This window comes from Pipra filicauda, unplaced genomic scaffold (genome assembly GCF_003945595.2).
Source record: "Pipra filicauda isolate LSUMZ 115617 unplaced genomic scaffold, ASM394559v2 scaffold36_size6622888_pilon, whole genome shotgun sequence".
Taxonomy (NCBI): domain Eukaryota; kingdom Metazoa; phylum Chordata; class Aves; order Passeriformes; family Pipridae; genus Pipra; species Pipra filicauda.
Genome location: NW_024104498.1, coordinates 3,292,169 through 3,308,676, shown reverse-complemented (window position 1 = coordinate 3,308,676; position 16,508 = coordinate 3,292,169). Strand labels below are relative to the sequence as shown.

Below are 16,508 nucleotides of genomic sequence, written 5' to 3'. Positions count from 1 at the left end.
TGAGAAATGCAGTAGTGTGTGATGCTGGGGCACACCTTTGAGAGTATGAGACTGTCCACTTCCATTACTCCAGCCAGGCAAGCTGAGGGATCCCTAGTGCATGGTGTGTGCTCTTGCCCTTGGCACACTCCTATCCTGTCAGAACTCCCGCCTTCCTCAGGAATCACCTCCTCCAAGTCGGGAAGGAGTGAATTTGGGAGCTAACCTCAAACATGATCGTCGGTCTGCATGGTTTACTCATCCACAGACACCTTTCATCTCTCCCTAGTGCTATCATTTTAAGGAAGGACTTCAAATGGAAAGGCAGTTGCTGAAGTCTCACAATCTATTGACAGAATCAACAGCAGGAGAGGAAAAATGGCAACCAGAAAAAATGCATTTACAGTCTAATCTTGTGCTCAAACAATGCTGTACTATTTATGCTCCCAATGCATCCTTGAGTGCTGACATTTTATAGACAATTTCCAAAACAGGGCCTTGCCATTTTTGGATTATATTTCAGCTATAACTTTTAGGTCTAATTATTTGCGCTGACAACCACATATAAAAGAGGATATATCATTACAGTGGTGCAGCACTGGAGACACATCAGCATTCAGCATACTGACATACTAATAGCAAAGTAAGGGAGAGCAAGATTGTGGAGCTCTGCAATTTGCATTCCCCTCTCTGAAATTTCTCTGATGAAAATAACACAACATTAAGGAGGTGAATGAGAGAAAAGATCCACTGTATCAAGATAAAATAACTCGTTAATAAATAACCTTGTAGCAGTCACAGAGCAATAATTAAATGCATGGGTTAGCAGTACACACTTTTAAGTAAAGCTGGAAAAATGTAAGATGTAATTATCAGCGCCAAACAAATTATAAGCATGGCAAATCCCACTGGAATATTTAGAAACTAATTTCTGGCTTCACATTAAATATTTGTGTACGTGGGTATTTTTGGTGGAGTGGGAAGGAGGGGTCGACACAAAGAATGAGAAATTCTCCACTCCTGCTAGCTTATATCCATTCTCAGCTGCCTCCCCTCAGCTAAGCCATGTGGCTAAAACATTTAAGTGCCCTGTCAAAGGTTTATTCTCCAGAGGTGCCTCAGCCATCACAGCAGTGCTCCAAATTTACTGAAATCAGGGAGGCTTTGGGCCTTGGCTTTAATTTCTTCTCTTTTCTTCCTTGTTCTCATTTGTCATCGTTGTCTTGGGCTCAGGTAATTTTATCCTCTACAAAATCTATTTTTAGAGGGTAAACAACAAAAGGTCCCGTGCCTCAGTACAATCTAAATGAGAGCACGTTCCAGGGAGAGAAACGGGATCGAACTCAGTGTACTGGAACAACTGCTATGACAACTTGTTAAAACTCGTTCCAGTGACGATTATAAGATCAACTCATCCAGGTGCCTGAAAGCATGTGTCAGAGGAGCCAGGGTCTCTTCCCTGGGAGCAGTGCTGGCCTGGAGAGCTGCTGTGAGCATCCCTCACCTCCAGTGCTGTGGAGGGACAGACCCGCATGGAACCTGTTTGGTGCAGGAGTCATCAATAGAAACTAACTCAGGACTTCTGCCAGAAACACCAGCTTTCCTCAGCATGAAACCATGAGTGCCTCAAGCTAGGTCTGGAGCTAGATTTAATTTAAAAGCCGGAGTCGCCTTTCACTATTGTCCTTTATTCATCTCTGGCTCTCTGAGGGCAGGAAGACACAGCACGGCAAAGCACAAAGCAGGTTTTGCTGAGGGGCTACGAGCTCCTGTGCACATCACCACGGGCCTCCCTGAGCCACCTTGGGGTATGTCTGGGGCCTCTGCCAGAGCTGCCTTCTCTCCTGCCAGCAAGAGGAAGACCCAGCCCCAGGGAAGAAATCAGAGGCAGACCTCTGAGCATGGAGAACGGGTCACCGCCAGAGCGGGGACTGCCGAGGAGCAGGGAAGCTGCCTCAGCACGAGGGACTTGCATCTCAGCCAGCTGCCCCTGCTGCCTCGTGGCAAGTGAGGGCAGCATGCTGGGTTCTCCTTCAGCTGAGATCAAAAGTAAGCTTTTCGCCTCTAGAGAAAGTTAAAACTTTTAAAGTTACAGGAGGAATTGAGGAACCTGCTCTCCCTAGCAGCTTGTGAGGGGACTGGAGGTCATTCTGATCTCTGCTTCCAAAGACTGCTCTTGATCTCCAGCCAGAAAGCAGCAGCAGTTTAGAGGTATTACACTTGCACCTAGCATAGATAAAGGGTTAGAGAAGGACACCACATACAGCAGCATGCACTTCTTCCTACCCTGCCTTTGACAAAACTGCCCTATTTCGCATGCAAAATATATTCTGTGCATTCTCAAGCAACAAAGGCATGCAAGCAAAGTATCAATGCCATCACCAGAGTCACAGCAAACAGTAAGCAGATTTCATCAGGCACACTGTGGCTGCGCCTGGAAAGGAGCCAGAATCTGCAGGGCCCCCTCCCCTTTTGGGGATGGCTCTCCTCTCCCTACTGGAAAAGTCCCATCTGACGTGGCGTACTGTAGATGGATAAGAAGTGAAAAGGACCAACCTTCTCGCTGATCTGAGAGATGAAAGTTTGTTTTGTTTGATGGCAGAGTGCGATGAAGATGAGGAGGGAATAAAAAAAGACAAGGAAAAACACAGAGAGTAAAAACAGGCCAAGCTTCATCTGTCCGCACACCACTGAAACGACAAGACAAGACTACAGAGGTCAGCCACGGCTTCCCACCGTGCACACACACCATTCCACGGACAGAGTGCGCCGCACTCGCACCGCTCTGGCCCGGAGCAGGGCCGGCCCCTCCGCCTCCCGGACCCACTCACCACTCCTCAAGGCAGGGCAGAGGGGACCTCACATCCCACACATACTCACATGAGGGTGGTTCAGGGACCGCCCTGCTCTGGGCCAGATGCTGAAAGCACAGACACGTTTACATGTGCAAAACACTCAGGCACACGCAGAGCAAGAGACTCCAGCCATCACACAGACTGCTCCCACACACCCACTCCAGCTACAGAGATGATGGCAAAGGCACTTTAAACCCATTTCACCACACACTGGGAAGAGCATATACATAGATCTGAATTTTATAAAGTATGAAAGAAATGTTCCAAGTGGTGAATGGAAAAATCTTCTACCATGAAGAGCTGTTCCCCCTCTCCAAACAAAGAGCTAAATGCAGCAGAAAGGTATTAGGCAAGTGACAGACATGCGCAGTCTCAGCTGGGCTCAGTTTTGGGAGAGTCTTATTGGTACTGTGCTGTGAGTGAGAGATGGACAAGAAATCAGAAGGACAAAACACCCAGAGAGAATTGAGCAGGTCCCAGTTTTTGTTCCTGCGGGAGAGACAGTAGAAGGTTAGTTGCATTTTCCTCATAGACAAAGAAGATCTTATTTCTCTAGCAGGAGTGACCTCACTCCAGCTACAGATCCGTGGTGTATCAGCTGTAATCGAACCCTCACCGAGAGAATACACAAATGGATTTGATAGTTAAAGACTGCTTATGAGTCACATTTTTGATGGGGGAAGGAGAAGGCGGGGGGAGGATTTTGCTTTCCAGCAGAAACACTGCAAATTAGAGAACAGCATGTGGCATTATACAGTGCAACAGTACAGTCAGCCACGTCCAGCGACCAGAGGACAGCATTTTAACCAACACTGACATGGTACAGGCAAGACAACAAGCCACCAATAACAGGTACCACAGTGGCCTACAAAGTGCAGTAGAGCTTGCTGGAGAACAGCAAAACACTTGTTTACGCTCCTTCAACTGAAGTGATACCAGGGCACCTGAACCAGCCAACTCAGAGTTAAACTGGTCCATAAATGAGGGTCACATCCAGCAAGGAGCCCCATCCAGGCATCCTCAAAACAAACAGTCCTAGCTTAAGGTCCAGGTTTCCTCTGGCCTGCTTCACACAGGGGATTTACCTCTTGGTCTACAAAACATTAACATAAGGCTCATTTGATCCTGCGAGACCCTGTGATGGGAGGGAACCTTTTTATTGCTGCTCCCAAGCTAACACTTTATTTCCTAATCTAATGGAGCATATCACATCTGCATGGCCTCAGCAGACAATGAGGGGCTCCTGCCTTCTGCTCAGCTCTTCCCAACAGGGAGGATTTGTTTCCTGCCCTTGCCCAGGAAGGACAGTGGTTCTGGCAAACCAGACACGCTCGTGCACGGCTGCATTTCTGGAAAGCAGCACTAACATCGCAACAGGGCAACACAGACTCCAAGTGCTGCCAGCACGGACCAACCTGCTGCACCCACCGGGACTGTGAGACTGAAGGGTAAGAAGCTGAAGGGTCTATACTGGTGGATGATGCTGGAACAGCTACAGGAACACCTGTCCTTGCTGCCGAAGCTGCAGAGCCACCCCCTGCCCTTGGGGAGGACTGATGGACCCCAGACATACCACGGGGACTCGCTGTGGTGCCACTTGGCCTGCCTGGGGACAAGGTGAGGGGTGCTGCTGCAGCTGGGGACAGCCAGGAGCTTTTTTTGGGGGGGGGGAATCCAGCAGGAATTGCATGCCCGTCAGTGGGCATGGATAGGAGTAGGCTCCAGCAGTGGCTTTCCCCACATGTTGACATTTCAGATTAGAGGTGGAAAAGTGAGGAGACACATATGAAACACACTAATTCAAACAGATTACTTTCTAGTTTGTCAAACAGGAACAAGTTTAGGACCTGCTATTTGTCATTAATTGCTGGATTATCTCTTAATCTCTTTTTATATTAGTGGCTTATAAGGAATAAAAAACAGTATCAGGCTATTTTGGAACAGCTGTAAGGTGAGAGGGAACACCTGGGCAGCCAAGTTCTGCTTTTTCTTTAGTTAAGGCTTAAACAGCTGTTGCTTTATCTGAGATAAACCTGATAAATGGCAAATTTAAAGTTTCATCTCCTTACAGATCCCATTCACATGCTCCCTTATCTCCAATTCCTTATCCATGTCACTCCTAAACTAGGAAGCACGTTTTATCAACAGTTTTTCTGCTTTTATACAGAACAAATGACTCTGATCAGTGACAGTAAATAACATGTGCCACCCCACCATGTAGGGACAGAGGATTTAAGACTGGGGTTACTCAGAGTATCCCCTGTGCAGAATATGACAGCTCACTAGGCACACAACCTTGTTCCCAACAAACCCGAGCTGCCTGGCAGCTAAGTTGAACATGCCTAAGTCTAAGTGCAAGACAAAGCAAGTCAAGTGAGGCTAGCAAGCTCCAGAAGGTAAAAATGGGGCTCCTTTTGAGTTCCAAGTTGAAACAGCAAAGAGCAAGGCTGTCTCAGAGATGTGTCGGATGGCTCCCGTGCTCTGTAGGCAGAAATTCCCATGCCGATTGAATTTGGCTTTTACCCTGCCACAGATGTGCTTGTCTATGCAGCACTCTAACCATAGCAGCCTGTTGCAGAAAGAATGAATTTGGACTTATGGGAGGCTCTGCCTTTGAATATTCTTGGGAATTAGCTTCCTGAAACAAGGCAGGAGGCTGTGGCCAGGACACAAATGCACAGGTCTAAGAGTTTAGATCACTAGCTCAAACAAAGGAACACATTATGAAAGCTTTTCAGAGTGGGAAGCTAATACTTTCCTGAAAGCAACAAGAAAGTTCATTATCCCAATTGGCTCTGCAATTCTGCTGGGAACTGCTAGCATCTGTCCTGTGCAAAAACCCTCTGGTGCTATGCAAGGCATAACTATAAAGGCCAACCCAGACACTCTGGAATAAAAAAGACAGAGAGGTTAACAAAAACCCAGAGGGGGATGAACCTGTTCCTGCTTATCTCCAAAAGCACATCTTGTGTCTCAAGGACTCCACATAAATCAAATTTTATCCTTTACAGCTTTTAGTGGTATAGAGGAACAAAAGGACAGATTGTCTTTTTTACGCCAGATTACATGAGAATAAGACAACCTCCCATTATATCCGATGAACAATGTTCTCATGCCACAGTGATGAGTATATTCCATCCTAGAGAGACAGACAGGGTGCTCAGGGCGCCCAACCATCCTTTCCCATTCATAGTGCACACACATGCATGCATGAATTCAATTAAGAGCAGAAAATCTCAGAACACCAGAGATGTATTTCTTAGCCCTTTGTGCAAGTGGATATGGAAGGGGAGGGAATGGACATTTAGTTGGCACAGATATGCAGGCCTAATTGTTCCACAGACGTCTGTGCAGGTCATGTGGGAAAGAGGTTTTCAAGTCCATTTCTGTGTTGCATTATCATGCACTGAGCCACCAGTCACTCTCCTTCTATTTTCCATAAAGGTCATTTTACAAATAATCAGACTTGAGCCTCACACTGCACTTTGAACCATCAAAGGACTTTGCAAGGAATAAAACTGTTAAGCTTATTTAGTTGAGTTCTGTAAAGCACATTGAAATCTTAAGATGGAATGTGCTCGCTGAAAGACAAAGAACTACTATTTATTAAACCATGATCATTAAAATCATTATGGCACAGCAGAATGCTCAGGGCAACACCGATGGTCAACACACTTCATGCCAGGAGAAAAACACGACAAAAATATTCATAGTAATATGTGAGGAGGAGAAAACTTGGCAGAAGCCTCCATGTGCTTCTCTGGCTCTGAAGCCAGGCAGCTCCAGCATGAGGACAGACACAGCCGGGGCAGCATGAGCCGTGGTTCTGAGTGAGCAGTGTCTGTCTGCTGGTGTCGTGTGCGGCACAGCTCGGGCTGTGTCGCCCTGAGCCTGCTAACAACCAACAGAGGTGCCCCTGCCCAAACCACAGCTGCTCTGACCTGGGCTGCAGCAGCATGGCCACAGCTTCAGCATGGAGAAGCACCCCACGGCAGAGGAAATGAAGTCAAAAGTACTGAAATCCCATAAAAAGGAGTGCCCTTTCTTCATCAGTGTCACTGCCCTCTGTCGCGCTGCTGGGCTGCAGCGTTACCTTGAGGTCAGGACTGCACAGAGCAGGGGGATCGTGGCCCTTCAGACCTGCAGCCTCCTCAGCCACATACCAGCTGCTGAGGGCTTCACTCTGTGGCCTCTGCTGCAGCCTGGTTTTGCTTCTTCGAGTGGTCCAGGGCAGACATCTGTCCGAAGCAGCAGTCTGGGTCATCCAGTCTGATTCAACTGCCAGTTCATGTTTCCTGTCATCCAGGCATCTCCCTCACAAGTCTCTCCAGTCTCTGCTTGCCTGTGATCGCTGCCAGGCCCTCAAGCACTGGCAATGTCCCTCTCTGGGCAAGTACTGTCACCCTCATCAACCCTGAGGACAGGCAGGTTTAACGGAGCACATTGCCAGAAGTGTGCATGTAGCTGGGTTGTAAACAAGAGGTTGTACTCCCTTGTTGTTCAGCAATTTTTCAGACATCCCCAGTTTCGGTTCCTGACTGTTCAACCACTGTCCTCAGCTTCTACTCTTCTCCTGGCAATAGCCTCAAGCTTTGACTGCTGTTGCTATTTTAGCCGTTTTAATATTATATAAGCAGAAAATGTTCTTTTTCAAGGCGTCAAGTCTTGCTGCTCCAGGCCCACGTCAGTCATTCGGAATTATTATTATTTACACAAGGTCCCTGCTGCAGTAAGTATCATATAGCCACAAGTAGCCATTTCGGTGAGCTCCCTCCATGTCTGAGCCTAAGCTAGTGCCAAGTTCCCAAGGGTAAAACTCTGCAGAGGCCAGAGAATTGCTGCTAGGAACAGAGCCACTATCCAAAATTCTTTTTGGGTGATGGCTCCTCGGTGAAATTTGGCAAATAAACCTTCGGACTCCAAGCAAGGTTCCCTGCTGCCAAGTGAAACACTAGCCTGGCCTTTCAAAAAGCAGATGAAGAAAGCACAGATTTTTGCAGTAATACCATTTCTATTTACTGCAGTCTGATTTACTAGTTTGCAATTTGGTGAAAGAGCAGACAATTCAGTTTTAAATGGTCTTTTTCTAAAAGTAGCTGTGTGGCTGCTTCTGTATAGTATGTGTAGCATTTTGGGCCAGGGAGCTCACTGTGCTTGCCCCACGGGGCCATGCCCTGAAGGCCTGAAAAGCAGCACTTAAGAAGTGAAAACTGGGCAGCAGATTTCTCATTTGATGAGAAATGCAGGCAATGCTCCCGTAAGTACTGTTCTGTAGGCATTGCTCACTGTTGTAAGTAGCACTGGGGAACACACCTAGTGAACTCCACAGTGTATTAATAAGGATATTCTTCTACACAGCCTTCCTGCTCATCTGCTTCACTGAAGTAGGAAAAAAATAATGTCATGTGTAGAGAAACAGAAGGGTGGAAAAACCTCTTCATACAGGGAAAGAGTGAAATAACAGTGCCACTGCTGAGGGGTGCACCACACAGGCCACCACCTTCACAGGCATTTCACAGGACAAGACTTTTTGCTGAAAATGCTCCTCTTTGTGCAGATGTCCCTGAAGCTGTAGGCAAATGAAAAATGAAATGCGTTCATTAAAAACCAACAGTGTAAGTGAATCAGTGCAATTATACTGTAGTCCCAGTGGGCATGATGAAATGACACCACCTTTTTCTTTTTTCCACACTAGGTCCATTCTGCCTTCTACTCTTAAATCAATTTCTTGAATGCCTTGAGTAAACTTCTTGGATCTTTTGCTACTAAATTAGACAGTAAGCTCTCTGGATTAGAGGAATCACATCTTCCATATGTTTCTATTCCCTTCCCTTCTCCCTTCAGCACCATCAAGTCCCAAATCTAATCACTGCTACAATATACTGTGGTAGATGTAACCATGGACCACGAATGGATGAGTGTTTCCTCATGGTGTTAACAACAACATCCAAACCAGCCATGACAAACATGCTTGTGCTCAAAGGGCAGGACAGGAATATGCCACTGTGCCCCCTTCAAAATCCCTGCTATGCCCCAGATAGCCACCTCGCCCTGGCACGCTCCCTGCTCTTTCTTTCACCCTGTTCTTGCTCCTCTGATGGTCTGGATGTTTTCTGCAACCCTCTGGCAGTGGGAGGCAGTCAGATCCCAGTGCCGAGCCCCAGCCCCATCCCGGCTCGGCAGCAGCAGCCAGATAGACCCATCAGTCCACAAGCAGAAGGCTTATGAGGGTTGCTTTCCAGCACACTTAGTAAGATGAAAATAATAGCTGCAAGGAAAATGCATCCATTTTCCTTTACAAATCCCTGGTGTGGAAATGTTTTAACTTTTAATGAAGTCCATCTGTGCAGAAGTGCTGGCTGTAAAGGATTCACAGAGACAAGACACTGGTGTAGCCTGCTCCTTCCTCCTCCTGTTTTTTCACTGATATAGAAAGCCCTGAGCAGTGCCTGGATACTCCTTCTCAGCACCCAGTCTCTTCCTTTGTTAGCGTGAAAAGTATAAAGATGCTAATGAGCCTGTGCTTTCCAACACAGCCCCCTCACAAAGGATTACCTGGGAGGCTAGGAAAGGGGAAGACATGATCAAAACCATAAATCCCAGGAGTCAAGAGACAAGCAAACATTTGAACTATTAGAAAAACAATAGGTTATAAATGTAGAGCAGGCACAAGCAGTCCCAAGAACTCCAGTGCGGAAATTAGTGCTGCTGCTCCACATTCAGCCATGCTTCCCGAGGAAGTGGCTTCTTGGGTATTCACTGCAATGAGGTCAATCATTATAAAACCACCAAGCAATGGCAGTGCAGCCCACATACTTAATTTCCACTGTAATTTAGCATTAATTAATGTCCTCTCTAGCAAAGATGCAGGTACTTTATGAAGATCCTACTCCAAGTCACTGATCTGTCTAATGACAACACTGCAGGACTATCACAAGAAACCCCCCCCCAGGGATTCTTCTATTCTGCATTCTAGACCTAAGAAAGAAAGATATTTTATTTTTTTCCTTGCTCGTTAAAGAAATATTGTTCTTGGTTTGAGTAACTTTTTGAAGTCTTTAACTAATGTAGTAATAATATGACTTTTTCTTTGGTAGAACATTTGCTATCAGAAATTGTAAGCAGAAATACCATCTAAGACCTGGAAAGTACAGGAAATATCATCTGATAACAATTTACAGGGTATTGCATCTTAACTATACATCAGGACTTTAGCAGGATCACACGGGTTGTAAACTCACATCGTAAAGATTATGTGCAAGAAAAAGGCTTGTTCCAAAAATTTATGTGCAAAAAAAAAAATTACAGTTAACAGCCAAACATATGCCTAAGAACATGCTTTCTTTGGTGAATGTCGGGGTCCTCTTGCATGTGCAGACCATCCATGGCCCGTGCTTAGCCCAGACAGGACAGATGAAAACTTTGCTGAGCAGCAAACCAAGTGTAAAATTCAGTGCACTCCTCAGTCCTATGGGATTCATTTGCTAAACAAAGAGCGTTCGTTAGTAAGAAATCGTGAAGTTGTTAAGAAGATGCTTTTCTACCTCTTGAAGCTTCTGTGCCTTTTTTCAGCCACATCTCTACAGAAAGCAGAACATTGACAGTCTAAGCATGTTACAGGAAGCAAAAGCATCCCAAATACTACAGCAATGCAGCTGGGTATCCACAAAAACCTATGCGACAACAGCCAACCTGGTAACTAGAATTCTTTCTCTCAGAGTGCAAAGGGTCAATCTGGGATGAGTTTTAGTACAGCTTGCCTGAAAAATGAAATTGCAAGAATACAGGGAGTTCAAAATCATCCATAAGTACATTGTGAGAGTGAAATGAGTGATTCCATTGCATAGATATAGCTTCATCTTCTGAACATGCTTAATTGGATACTTCAGTCTTCCAAAGACTCTTATAATCCAAATTACGCTGCAAAATAGAAAAGCAGTCCCCCATAATAAGCAACAAAAACAATGCCAGAAGCCACTCCTAGAAGCAAACACACAGCCATGAGAAGACTTTTATTTTTCTCATGTCCTCTTTCCATACTAACCAAAGCAATACGGCTTTAAGACTGTATTTTCTTTCTTCAAATCAGAGGAAGGAAGAAATGAATATGAGGTTTTATTATTAGACTGTTGATTTACTACATGGAAATAAAATCTGGTACTAACTTCCTAACAAGCAATGGGTTGCACCAGCACAAGAATGTTCTTTCTCCTCTTGGGAAACCTGTAACTACATTTCCCAAGGGTTCCTGACCAGCGGCTCTGGTTCTACAGAGTTCTCTATGAAGCAGCACATTTTTTTTCTTGCCAAAATTAACAGAAAGTGCCCTTGCTTCTCTCCAAGCTAATTCAAACACCTTCAATGTAGAGTAACAAAACTGTCAGGAGACCATCCTAATATAAAACCTAGTTATTTTGGTATGTTGAAAACAGTTTTAAATTGGCAACATAGCATAACCATTAGAAAAATCACTTTATATGAACTGTGGCTAATTTCCAGCAGGTTCCTAGTGTGAGCCCTTAATACCCAGAGGCTCAGTCATTGATGCATATAAGATGGATTAGGACAACTCCAAAGAGATATTCAGTTTTTAAAGGTACACATTCCAAAGCAGAGGCCTAAATATTGTCTCGCTATAGCTGAGCACCTCTGGCTCAGCAGAGCATGACCAGTTTTACAGTACTCCACCAAAGGTTAGTTTATACTAAGAGGATTAAGCACCACTTGATCCCAATTAAAATAACTGTGACACAAAGTTAAGGAGTTCAAGAGAGAAAGGAATTCCAATTCTGCCCGTATTTCAGCATTTTACATAATACCACATAAACAGCAACAACAGATTTCCAAAAATGTCAGTCAAAAACAATGTGGATCAAAGACACTATTGACCGTAACTTGCTGGTTTCTGAGAAAAAGGCCCCATCACACAATCCACCAGCTGTGACTGGGGAACATACTAAGGCAGGGAACACACTCCTTCACTGAAAGCCATGGAGCCTTTTGGAAAGGAGGAGAGTGACCTCCTTGGGTGGATGCTGCTCTTACCTCGAACATAAAGGTTAGCTGGGGCAGAGTAGCGGGTTCCTGCGCTGTTGGTTGCAACACATTCGTATTTGCCTTGGTCTGACTCCTCACTGTTCTCTATTTGCAGAGCTCCTGTACACAAACAAGATGAAAAAGACAATTCAGGTTACGGCAAATCTGGTAATCAAACTGACAGCCTCTGAAAAGGAAGGCCATGCCCCACGCTTTTAAGGTATCTTCCTGGATAAATATTTCATGATGTTCCCTGGACCCACAGGATACCAGCATGCAGCCAAAGGTCTGCTATTAGAAACTTGTGGAATTGGTCATTGTTATTTTTCTAATGTGCAGGGAACCAGTTACTGTTGTATTTCCAACCACCCCAAGCACTTATATTCATTGCTTCAATAAAGGAAAAAAAACATACACATACGCACGTATTAATTACAGCTTTGTACGGGACTCCTGTCTAATAAAAGAACCTTTAATAAGCCTTTAATCAAAACAGCCAAGCACAAAGCACACTAACTGTAGCTGTTTGTTTCTTATCTGATCCACACAAAGCTTAGCAAGCAGCCAACAAATTGCGACCTTCCTGCAGAAATTGGCGGAGTCCCATCCCTCCCACTTCACCACCCTTCCTTCCAACAGACATCCCTTTTTGAGAAAACACTGTCTTTAGTCAGCTTTCTCCATGTTAGTGATCTCTTTCTTCTTTCAGATTTCATTATACATGATATAAAAAGATTAGACACTCAGCCTGAGACAACAAAGATACACACCAATGCAATACACACAATTTGCTGCATGGCACTCTCGTGAAAGCCACCCTCCCTTTGTCCCAGCAGTGCCTGCTCCCCCAGCTTTGGTCAGGAATAGCTGTTTATCCCAGACTGCAGATTCCTCAGGTCATGATCTGATCCCATCCCCAAAGCGTCAGATGCATGAGGGGCACATCTAAATAATGGCAGTAACTGTCAGAGCACACACAGTAGCAATTTACATGGGCAACCTGCACAGGACTCATGATGTGGAAGCGAGCAATGGTCTAAGGTGGTTTTCTCTCATCTGCTCAGCCTATTCCACTGGTGTCCAGCACTGCTCGGCCTGGGAGGCTGGCCTGTCATCCAGTTTCTTGCCTGGCACAACTGCTCACACCTAAACTCCCTGAACCAGGCTCCATACTCAGATTAAAAGATGGAGATGCAGAGAAAGTAAGCAGCAGGATGCATATGGCAGCAATCTGGCACTGCAGGAGTGCACGGCCCCTGGCAGGCACTGAAGCGGCTGCTGCTCAGCCTGCTTCCCCCAGGCAGTGCGGGAATAATTTTTTAAGTGTCCCCAAGTGCCCAGATTCTACTGGTTAGGACTGCCTGTAAGAGGGCAACTCTGCTCACAAACCATATACTGAACTAAAAAACATTAACCCCTTTGCTTGTAAGGATTTGAACTCATTTCTGCCTGCCACGGTTCAAAATGACCACTGAGAGCCGCAGTGAGAATGGCCAGGGAAATTGCCTTCTCCCTTCTTGCTGGTTCAAGCTGCAGAGGTCAAACTCCGTTTTTCATATCATCAGTACAGAAGAAAAACTAATGTGAATCAACCAGTGCCACCTACATTATTTAGAAGGATAAATTGAGACTGTAGCATAAGCCTATATGTCATGGGGAAAAATGAACTTCCCTGGGTTCTGCCATATAATAAAAATGATGTACAGAGCCCTCCCTATTGTTGCATTAGTGCTGGAAATGAGGCTTCAGCTAGACAGAGAAAGCTTGTTTGCAAAAGTATTTCCACTTACTAACAAAAGGACCTGCCAGCCTGCCTAGCCACAGCGCTCTCTGGACACACACAGGCCAAAGCCTACAGAGCTCTTCTGCTTAATTCAGGGAGGACAGTGAATTTCTACACGCTGTCTGGGAAAAACATCTTCAAGCAGACAGCAGCATGACAGGCAGTGGAGCAGGACAAAGCTTCCTCGCATTGACACGATACAGAGAAGCAGAGAATCTAGAAATGGAGAAGACCTATTACGTTACCTCGTGCATCCCTGGGGAGCAGGGCAGGATTGCTCCCTCTTGTAAATGTACTTGTGTTCTGTCCAATCCCATTTTAAATGTGCCAAGTGATAGGTCTTTCACCACTTCCTCAAGGAATTGATGCCACTGCCTTGTTACGCTCTCTGTCAGGAAGATTTTCCTGGAACTCACCATATATTACCCCCTTCGTAATTTCTGCTCATTACTCCTTGGGCATGCATGTGCTGCAGAGCTCATTCCGAGTGCTTGCATCAAGTCTGGCTGGGAAAAGCTACCTAATGCAAAACATACCCAAAATTAACAAAAAACCCCAACTAGCTGGGCTGGGAGCAGAGCCATCTTCAGGTGATAGGCAGGTGTGTCTGCCTAGAAAAAAGTAATATCTCTAGCTAATCCTGCCATAAACACATATCTTTTAACATGCCCCTTCTAGCCATTTAACAGATATCACTGGTATTTATACCCTTTATACTTGTGACCCTCATGTCACTTAAATGTCAAAGTACTTTTTATCTCTAGGGACCTCAACAGCAGAAAGAAAAAACATAAGAGGATGAAGAAAATGAGGGCAGAGGGGAGTTTCAAATGACATGCTGTTAATGCCTGTCAGTTCTGCAGCCAGCATGGACCAATTTCTAAAATCATACTATGAACACGTAACATGTGTCAGCAACTGCCTACAAAGCGCTCAGGGACATTGGGCAAGGGATTCTAGTTTAGTCTGGGTTGGCACAACTATTCAAACTAAGGTGTGTCAGGAGCAAGAGAAAACCCAGAGCAGAAGGAAGTTAACGCAAACCTCTCAAGTGAACCAGAAAGAAAACAGGTACTGCAATAAATCATCATTAGACAAACACACAGATCCTGCAGCATGGCTGACAGCGAGCAGAAACTGGAAGGATCATGGTAAACTGATGGCAGTCAGCGGGACCACAGGGGTCTTCTTGAAGGACAACTTACAACTAAGTGATGGATCCAGGAAAGTGTAGGGTGTCTCAGAGTACAAAGAATTACAAATAAAATTAAGAAGCTAAGACGTTTCCGGGATCAGAAAGTTGGAGACAGAAATGCATCTGAGACTTGGGGAAAAACTCCCTACGTATAAAATGCTCCCAGCATTAGTTCAATGATCCCAGAGAAATTCAATAGTTTTGTCTCTCAGAAGGTTCACATCTAGGCTGGACAGGACACAAGGGGCATAGGAAAGGAAGAACTGAATTCTGAGTAGCTCCTTTCCCTGAAATTCATGGAAGCTGCATCCAAAGACTCTCAAAAGCGCAGTGAACTCCTTGCCTTGACAAGTGCAAAGGACCTGATTTCTATTCCTAGCCCTGTCAACATCTCATAATCTTCTGCGCCTCTGCAAACCAGGGCTAGGAAGGCTGATTTACTTTTATTCATTACTTTGGGATTTATGTTGCACAAGTTGCTGAGTAAGGTCTTGTCCACACAGGATGTTCCCGTAGATTTCTCACATGGACTCTTCTAGTGCTCCTGTGCCAGGTGCCTTGTTCCTGTTTGCAGGGCCGAGTCCTGACGTGCAATCAGATAGCATGGCTTCAGAGGATGCATGAGGACATGCACCCACTACCATCAGGACACGCACACAAGCACATAGAGGAGCAGTGAACAGCTTGTTTGGGGGCTTGTGGGGCTCTGCAGCATTTCTTGCACATCAGAGTGAAACCCTTCCCTGCGGAGCACCGCTGGAACTCTGCTGCCTCCTAAGCCCCTGAGCCACAGCAGGGCTCCAGAAGAAGAGGGGCAGCTATTCCTCACCACGCTCCCATGTCAGTCAGTCTTGCTTGTGGCTCGGATCTGCTCCCGATAACACATCTCAGCTTATCAGAGAGCTGACAGCTCCTTAGAAAAACCCCTGGCTGCTCTCCAGTGCCATGGAGGACGGTGACGAGGCACAGCTTTCTGGGGCTGAGGGCAAGAGCCAGCTCTGCTGACTGACAAGCATTCCTTCTACTGTATTCCTTATTCCTCTTTCCTCCGTGCTGGTATCTCCTTGCCAGTCCCTCCCCTCCTCTCCTGGCTTTTCTTGTGCTCTTTAACTCTGGCACAGACAGCACAGCCCCATTAGCAGCTTTCCAAGATACTTATCTATTCAAATATACTTGTGCTCAGGCAGAATCATTAGTTGCAGTGACAGTGGTTAAAAGCAGCATTTAAAAAGTGCACTGCACAGAGAAAGCACGGGAAAGGCAAATCCTGATAAGGGATGCTCGTTGGCAGTGCTGGGTACTGTTGTGCCATGGAGGGCTTGTCACTCTCTCCTCTAGGTAACAAAGTGAATGTAAAAGGCTCTGTGCCACCATACAAATTGATCTCTGAAATCCTGCTCTGTAGCCCATCAGGTGCCTATGCTCTCTTCTCCCAGAGAGCACTGCATGGAGCCAAACACAGCAGATCCTGGGGGGACACTCTTCCCTATCTATTCAGCTCAGAGCTCCATCCCCAGTGGTGGAAGAGGCTCTTGTTCTCAATCGAGGCATTCACAGCCTCAGTCCTCCTGGCCCTCAACATGGGGACTGACTTTTTGCCCTGGTTATAAAATTCCAGACATGGGATGAAATGCTCCTGTAAGTACCCCAGAGTTAGAGG

The 16,508-nt window shown here is 45.8% G+C and overlaps 1 protein-coding gene across 19 annotated transcripts in view; it reads right to left on the bottom strand.

Moving 5' to 3' along the window:
* Nucleotides 1–16,508, bottom strand: part of PTPRF (protein tyrosine phosphatase receptor type F) — a 376,508-nt gene that overhangs the window by 78,952 nt on the left and 281,048 nt on the right. For all 19 annotated transcript variants that reach the window (XM_027747288.2, XM_027747286.2, XM_027747295.2 and 16 more), the window contains one exon: nt 11,880–11,990. In XM_027747288.2, coding sequence (XP_027603089.1) covers nt 11,880–11,990 — 111 coding nt within the window. The remainder of the gene's footprint in view (nt 1–11,879; nt 11,991–16,508) is intronic.